We start from the raw sequence: 9,133 nt of genomic DNA on the forward strand, positions 1-9,133 counted from the left end.
TGATGCTTGAAAGAAATTTTATGTATAGGCTTAATATGATAAAAGTATCTAGAAGGTGGGTAACTAGGTAGTCTTTAAATTAAACCCCAAATTAATATATTATTTAGGTATGTCCCTTTATATTAATTCTTTAAAGAAAGCAAAAATCTCATGCAAATATAAATAAAATTAATCACATAAATCAATACAAGATATGATGTGAAAAAACCACCTACCAACCTATTAGGTGTAAAAAATCAAGTAGTCTCTCAACCGCTAAATAATCCACTAAATATGAGAAAATAGTAAATAGTTTTACCTAATCGAATGCACCTACTCCTTACAGTCTTTTATCATCAGCACCTGCACCCCTTTTCCACATTCTCGATGCAACACTCCCTTATGCTTCTTAGTGGATCCTTTGAAACTCTTATCAAAATTTTGCGATGAGATCTTTGACCATTGTTATAACCAGAAGTTATTCTAAAAAAAAACCTTGAAAGTTTGAGAGTTAAAAGATCAAGCTTTTGATGAATGGCTATGCATTTTGTTTTTCAGACTTCAACAAAAGTTTTGGAATATAATCGTGATGAGATCTTTGACTTTAAATTTTGTTGAAATATTTTTGTGAGAAGAATTCATTTTTAATATTATACCTCTCAAGTTGAAGATTGTAAAATTTTTGCATCTTGGTTTTTGACTCACTTAAGATTTATTTTCTGATAACTTATAAAATTCATGATGTAAAACTATTTATTTTTAGAGGTTCCATAGGGTTATAGAGATAATTTTTTCCCCCTCATACTTGATTCTCAAAATTCTCATTCTCGTATTTGAGTTTTGAAAACCTTATCCCTCAAGTTTGAACAATTAAACAAGCTTAATGTTTGAACTCTTTTAGAGAAAGATCATATCATTTGAAGCAGAAAGTCCGTGCCTTTGAGGAGTTCAGGGTGGGTGGCTTCACTAAAAGGCGAATCGGGAAGTTTCATGGTTTTTCATCCAGGAAAAATTGCAGGAGCATCATCATCCACAGATGGTAGGAAAAGGACTTCATATCGTCACTGTTCCCTGATGAGGTTCCAACACGCTTCTTCCTCAGTTGAATTACAACACATCAATTCATCCTTAAAATGTTTGGATTATACAAGCACTAGAAACAAGATGGCTGGCATGCCATGGTGGTTGGAACACAGTGCAAACCTAATGCAAAATCATGAGCAACCATTTTGTGACCAGAATACATGATACAGATGAAAAAGACTTTCATACTCACATAGGACAACTGGAGAACTTATTTCTGGCTCTTCCTTTTCCACAAGTCCCCAAACATTTTAATGCCAGAACCCTTCCTCTTTCCACTTCCAAAACCATCATCAAAATCATCAGCCAGAACAGGTGACCCCACAAAACCAGCATACCCACCTGCAGATGACTCAAATACCCCGCCAAAGTGTTTATCCATTGACCCACACCTCTCTGAAATCCTTCTGCCATTCATCTCCACTCCCCCAGCCAAAACAGCTGCTGCAGCATCTGCTGCTTTCCTCCATTGCTCAGTTTGCACTCTCAGTTTTTTCATCTCTGCTTCCAATGCCTCCTTCACTCCTTCCACAGCTTCCAATTTCTCCTTCAAATGAGCTTCATTTGCTTTATTTGCTTTCAGGTCTTCTCCCAGTTGGCTCAGCCTCAGAGCCATCTCTTCCTCCTTTGTTTGGACCAACACAATCTCTGATGCTGCTTCATTTAACTGCTTTTTCAGGCCCTCAATTTCTTGACAAGACCCCTCTAATTCCTTTTCCTTTTCCTCTAACTTTGCTTTCAGTAAATTAATCTCATCGTTCTTCATAGCCAACTCTTCAAATGACACTTTCTCTGGTTCCAGAATTGCTGGTGGCTCAGTTGAGATGTCAGTTGGTTTGGATCTTTTATCCTCTTGATCAGAAAGTTGACTGAGATCAACCTTGGCCTCAACTGCCACTTTTTCCACTGGAACTTCAAAGACATCAGTTTCCTGCTGGTTGTCATCTGGAGCTTCATCGGGATGACTGCTGTCTATTTTGTTTGATTTGTAAGCTTCTGTTGGAGAATGTTTCTCTTGGATTTCCATAGCATCATGAGTGATTGGCATGTTAGCTTTCTTCTCCAATTCTTCTTGAGCTTCTTTCTTTGCTGCTTCAGCAGAAGCTAACTGAAATTTCAGGTTCTTTAGCTCTTCTAGAGCTTGCCCAAGTTGAGATTCTAAATCTGCAATGCGGGTACCGAGTTTCTTCTGATTTACGGAATCAGATTGAGCACCTCTTGGGGATCGACGGTCTCCTACCTTGGGGCTCCGATCGGTAATAGGACGATGATGTAGAGGATCGGAATCAGAGCTTGATGTTCGAAGCTGAAGTGACCCTCGGGGAGACTGCCTTTGAGGCATTTCTGATCCCCTATTCATCATTTAAAAATGTTTCTGTAAAACTGATCCACTATATTTGTGAAAAAACCCACCATCGAAGACATTGAAGATTACTCAAAAGAAAATGGCCATGAATGGATTGAAGTGACTAAAAATTGAAAGTGTCATGTTGGCATGGAAGATGATACAGATATATCTTATGTTTCTGACAGTTTTTCAACACATCATAATTGTAGTACTTATGTCTATTCAGTAATTAGACAACAATTACCAGTTCTATTTCATGTGTGGTTAACCACACACAAAACAACTTTGTAAAGGACAAGTCACCTTCATGATGTGCTTAGTGTAACTAGGGATGCATGGTATGTGAAAGTGTATGACGTGCACTATAGTTTCCCAACGAACTGCACTCCCATTTAAATAAGATAACCAAATTCATCAATTTGGTTCAAGAACGTTTTCATTATCTACTGCAATAACAGCAACTTGTACAATATTTACAAATGACAAAAGGGGAATTCTGCATCATCTACATGCGGAGACACAAATTACTGCTACTAGGTACTCCATGATCACACATGTAAATCATAAAATAAGATGACATTTGGTAAAACTTAATATACTTAATGACTTAAGATGACTTTAAGTCAAATTATGCTCAAAATGTTAACTTAAAACTTATTATTTAATTTTTATTCTAGGTAGTAAGGTCGTTTGATAAAATAAGTTTCTTTTTTTTTTTTTTTGTAAATTATTAAATTAATATACTTGCTAAGAAAAAAAGGAAAGAAACATAAAGCTTATGAGAAAAACATCAAGGAAAGGAACATGAATAATTAAGGCAAAAGATAGCTGAGTTTTAGAAAAAGTTATTTATTTTAACTTATTACTTTTAAGTTATTTTTAATTTTAAGTTGAGATATTAAATTATTTTATCAAACATGCTTAAGGGTTCTTTGTTTCATTTTTTAACTCTTAAAACAAGTTGCTTTAAGATTTAAGATAAAAGTAAAAAAATTGCTTGTTCCATTAAGACAAAATTGCCTTAGAAAAAGTGATAAGTTAAAAAATAAAAATCTTTAAAAAGACTTAAAAGTCTTAAACAAATTGCTTTAAGATTTAAGTCAAAAAATAAAGAAAACAAACAATTTAATACTTAATACTATTTAAGACTTAAATTAAGGTTTATTTAGATTTAAGACAATTAAAAAAAAAAAAAAAGGAAACACCACCTTAGTTTTAAAGAAAATTGCTTTAAGACAAGTAAAAAAAACACACAACAACAACAATAAACAAACAACTTAATACTTAACATTGTTAAATATTAAAGTGTATTTATATTTAAGACAAAAACAAATGTCACCTTAATATACTTAATGACTTAAATTAAGTTATTAATTGCATTTACAAAATACCCTCTAAGTGCACTATGTTGCTCCAAAAGGCAGAAAGCTATTTGCACCTTGATATATCAGCTCATCAGTATATATAGGTACAAAACACTAAAGCCACAAATGTGACAGAACCAAAAGGCAGACCTGCCAAGCATTTTTGATAAACTAAAACCATATCAGAACTTCATTGTCACATGTCAACTGTCCAGCCACAAGCAATAACCGAAATTTAAGATTTGTGATAATATCACATTTTGTTAAAGTCCAAAGTTATATGAAACTACCACACTACCTTGAAGTGCATCAAACCAAACTCTGAATCACTCAATTTAAGATAATAGGAAAATAATATAAAGAAAGACGACTAATGCACACAGCCGATTAAGAGATTAGCAGGTTGTGGGCTGTCTGAATGCACTGCATGCAGTTATGAAAAAAAATGCAGAATCAGATGCTCAGCTTAATTGGGAAACAACACCCTTCCCCAGCAATTGGCTGGTGAATCCATATGGACCCCACCTATCGACTCGGCCAAAAAAGTATCTAGGGTCCATTATAATGTTTCTGTCCACTTTGATCAGATTATTTCTGTTCACTTTGATCAGACTAAGAGGTAACCAATACACAAAATGGTTTCAGGTTTCAAGTAGTTCAAAAAGAACATGATCTGTAGAACCAGAGAATGGACTAACAGTTGACTTGAAAGCAAAGCAACACAAAACAGAACATTGATAGGAACCTGTATTACTAAAATGATGTCCCTAACCTTGTCCTCGGCATTTGTTCCACTTGAATACAATTGGTTGAACAAAAGTAGTAAAAAGGAGGTAAATCGTCAATCGCTTGTAATCTGCAAAATTGAAGATGCGATGAAAATGAAATATACATACATACATACACACACACACACCCCTATATATATATATATATATATGCAATTTGGAAATAAAAAACCATTTAAATTTGCTACCAAAATTAGGATACAAATGAAGGAGCAAAATGCTCATGACATACAAATCTCAATACATGGAAAAAAGTAGAAATTAAATTCTTTATGTTCATATGTAGGAAGATAATCCGTTGGAGACAATGGCTCCTGTAGTAACTGATGATTTCACTGTACAATCATAATAAAAGAACCACTATGCAGCATGAAGAAGCACATTTGTCATTTAATAAAAATCCAGAGCAAGCCAATTGCTAGCATTAAGTAATGTTTCTGACTTTCCACAATAAGCATTTCTGCTAATTCAAGCAAGAAATACTTCTAATATGTTTATCTAAGACTTCCTAATGAGTAATTCATTCAGACTAAACCTTTTGCTGCTAATGGTTATAAGGCTTTTTCCCCCTAATGTTTCATAATTTTAGACAATGCATAATTGAATGCTCTGCGTGCTTGAGGACATTTCCAATCACAAATGTTAATTAATATTGCAAAAAATAAAAAAACAATGTACAAGTATCTTGCGGTTATAGCTAACTTATTGCAAAACTATCTAGTCCCCAGAGAGCAGGGGCACCACTTTGAAACCAAAATTCAAGGGGAAGTGAATGTGTAGAGTCAAAGGCAAACTTAATGTTGCTATTAGGAATAGCACATGAATAATAACAAAACATCCCTCTCATTAACTGATACTTATTATCCTTTATCAACTGAGATGTTGTGACTGCCTTCAACAACAAAAGGAGGAGACAAATAAAAAAATAAAAAAATAAAAAAAATAAACAATAAAACCAGAACATGGTTAAACAATGTTTTCATAAATTAGTCTGGACTTGCCTTACATATCTCTTAGGTACCCGAAGACATTGCACCAGATCAACATGGAAAAATGGATTGAGCCTCATCAATCAATTTCTCATTTGGCAGTTCAACAGTATCAAGTACCAAAAAATAAAAATAAAATAATGAGGCTATCATAACATTGTGAATTAGCGGCACTAAGCCAATACCATCTCATCCTATTAGGAAGGGAAAGTAGGATATGGTCATGTATGAAAAGGATTAAAATTTGATTATAGAAAAACAAAATTGTTCTTTTTTCTAGCTCTTCATATGTTATTGTCTATTCAAACTCCACTTATTTATCATATTATCTATATTTACAAATGAAAGTTGTCCTCTTTCTCTTACAATTCTCCATTTCATATGAGGAAGGTCAATGATTGCATAAGCGAAACCAGTAAGGTCAATCTGTAGAAAAAGATATGAAAAGAAATATATAAACAAAAATATATTGGTTTCCTTAACTAATCTGTTAGAGCCTTTTTTTTTTCACAGACAACCATATATTTTAACTGGGACAATTATCTTTATAGGGCTGCAGTAACATGACTGGTTAAGAAACCATCTAAGTGAAAATCAACCATAGAAGATGAAAACAATACAATCCTTTCCACGATTACTCACAAAGAATAGCTTGAAAGCCCCTGTTTAATTTTCCTAATTCAAAAATTAGATGCCTGTCTCTCATATCATCATGTAGTCTAATAATATTTAGTTGATGATACGCACATGATTTGTAAGAAGGGTTGGTGCTGATGGTTTCTGTCTTGTGTTGATATGAAATGAAAACCCAATCACTTTCACCACATGAGAATACAATTAAAGAAAATCAAGCGATTCATAGGAGTGGATCGAGACTTATAATGCAGCTATTTTAAAATTTTTATTACCACTATACTGTTCAACCAATAGTTTAGCTAGTTTGGATATCAAATGGAACTGTTCAAGACATAAACCAGCAGGAACCACTGAAACAAGGTGGGTCTGGTGCCAACCAACAGATTGATTGGCCTCTTAGATGGTTGGGATGTGATAAACGCAGACCATGATTCAATTTTTTGAACACCCTGCCATCATCCTCAGGTAACTAAACTAAGTTTAAACAATTGATCTTGGAGGCCGATCACAAGGCTGCCGGTGTTTATTTATTTTCTTTTTCTCCTGACATCATTGTTCAAAGCACATTAACAGTGCTTTCAAAACTACTATTAAATTCCATATCCATATCCATATGAAGAAGGGCAACACTGAGGCCCTCGGTCCCATCTATTTTTCTTCTATCTCCCCATGGATTGTTTGTAACACTAGGTACAGAGTCGACTGGGAGCCCACATATCCTTACATACATTACATATATACATATATATGGCATATCAATAAACCCATAAGATATAGGACCACCACAGAGAAGTTCCACTTGCCCATTGAAAAATAAATAAATAAATAAATAAAAATAAAATAGACCTACCTAAAAAGACGATACAAGCTAAGTAAAAAAGCACTTTTTCACACAACCCACATATTCTCAACCTGCTCTCATACTAAAGGCCGCTCTGAGCCCCACTTATCATAATGTAATTTAAATCTGAAATAGAGAAATGCAGTCACTTCACTTGCAAGAGCAGTTCAGTCCTTCCATTCAACATTTTCATTTTTTTTTTGAAGTAACACCAAAAGTGTGGAACCATGTCAAAACAAAAAATATTTTCGGTAATCATCTTACAAAACTGGATCTAAACATATAAAACTACTGCTTGGTACCAAAACAAAGGACCAAGCACACTTTTGCTTGTGACAAAAACCTGTTTGAAAGTTTGAAAATTTGAAGCAGGGCAGTAGACATACATGTGTTGTCTACCAATAATACAAAAACAAAGAAGCAGATCTTTAATTTCTGACATGAAAAAGTCATGGAAACAGCTAAGTTGAACCAACCCCACCAAAACTCATGTACCCCTTTTTCTTTCTAAATTCTGAAACAGCACTATATATATGCAGGTTAGTTGAAGAGAAAAGACAAGAAAAGACAATGAAAATTCATATGTTTAGGGTTAGAATGGCGTGGTTATTATAATATTGCAACTTTTTGCCTCTTTTTTCCCTTCTTTCTCTGCATCCAAACAGATTTAAAAAAAAATTATATTTCAACCCCTCCTAAGAACTTGTGTTTCCATGAAGAAGAAAGACTAATGCGAAGAAGAAGAACAAGAACAAGACTCAAACTGGACCGCCTTTTGTCAAAAAGAACCCAAAAAAGGGGGGAAAAGAAGGAAAGGAGAAAGCAAGTGTAAAGCAAGAGAATGAATCTCACCATGGAAAATGTGTACATGTCAGCTGCTAGTGAGGGATCTGAGTGAGAAAATCTTCAACCCAAACAACTCCATGAGAGACCCATTGAGGGAAAATCAGAGAAAACTGAATAGATGAAAGACACACAACACCCACTTGAAGGAAGATGAAAAGGTATTGAGGTGAAGCGCGTGGTTTCGTACTTAAAAGTTTACAGGCCTTTTTGAAACACTGGGCTGAGCGGTAAGACCCCACAACATAAAGACATCTCAAATATCGTATCTCCACAGGAGGAGAGAGAAAAGGAGGGTTAATTTGAAGTTTGAAAGTTGAAAAACGTTGAATTGAAAGAGAATATAAGAGGAAGAGGACAAGAGGGTGATTTTGAAAAAGGATTCTCGGAAATCCAACTTGCATCGGCTCCATTAACTTTGTCCTTTTGTTTTCCCTCGTTTCTATCACTTTCCCCTTAGCTGGATTACCTTTTTTTTTTAGTCAGAGTGGTTGTATTTTGAATAAATTTTAATTTGGAGGTTTTGGAGCGCTTGCTTCTGATTCTGTCCATTTGCCCCCATCAAAACTCTTCTTCTCACTAGTTCATAACCGTCCACAGCTCCTTCACCGTTTTCTATTATTATTTTTTTTATTTTTATCATTTCATAATCCATGTTTTAGCATCGATATGTAACTGGTCGGAGTCAAGAATAAATGGGCTATTTGTTACAGGGAGAATTGTGTTTTTGGGGTTAATAATTAAGATAAGTTCCTTCAATTATCCATAATTGATTAATAGTAATGAATAAAAATACATTTTTAACTAATTTTTGTTTTTATTTTATCACTCCTTCACGTGTCACTACCATCAAATTCTCTCTCATTTAATTATTTTTGGATTTTTTATTATTTTTTTAAACTTTTTTTTATAAATAATTGAAAAATCAACATTATTTTCTATTTTTAAATTATAAATAAACAAAAATTATATTAATGATTTAAAGAGAAAATAATTAAAAAAAATTAATTTAAATAAATAAAGATTATCTTTTACATTTTAGAAGTAAATAATTTAATTATTAAAATACTATTTAAAATAAAAATATTCACTATTTTCTTTTTTTTATATATATTAAAAAATATTTTAAAGTTTTTTTTATTATTACTATAAAATAAAATATTTAATTTTTGTTAATTTTCTTCTTCCCTTGTTTTAATAACTTTTTAAACATGACTTTTAATAATAAGTTATACGAAATGTTGCCAATTTGTTTACTAAAG

At 33.3% G+C, this 9,133-nt stretch overlaps 1 protein-coding gene across 1 annotated transcript; it reads right to left on the minus strand.

The window, feature by feature from the left end:
• Nucleotides 1–957: 957 nt before the first annotated feature.
• On the minus strand, nucleotides 958–8,109 carry LOC117934193 (interactor of constitutive active ROPs 4-like). Its single transcript, XM_034855833.1, has 3 exons — nucleotides 7,881–8,109; nucleotides 4,547–4,630; nucleotides 958–2,414 (listed from the first exon to the last, which is right to left on the minus strand). The coding sequence occupies exons 2-3, from the start codon at nucleotides 4,558–4,560 to the stop codon at nucleotides 1,274–1,276; spliced, it is 1,155 nt and encodes a 384-aa protein (XP_034711724.1). The 5' UTR covers nucleotides 4,561–4,630; nucleotides 7,881–8,109; the 3' UTR covers nucleotides 958–1,273.
• Between the last annotated feature and the right edge of the window lie 1,024 nt (nucleotides 8,110–9,133).

This window comes from Vitis riparia, chromosome 16 (assembly GCF_004353265.1).
Source record: "Vitis riparia cultivar Riparia Gloire de Montpellier isolate 1030 chromosome 16, EGFV_Vit.rip_1.0, whole genome shotgun sequence".
NCBI lineage: Eukaryota > Viridiplantae > Streptophyta > Magnoliopsida > Vitales > Vitaceae > Vitis > Vitis riparia.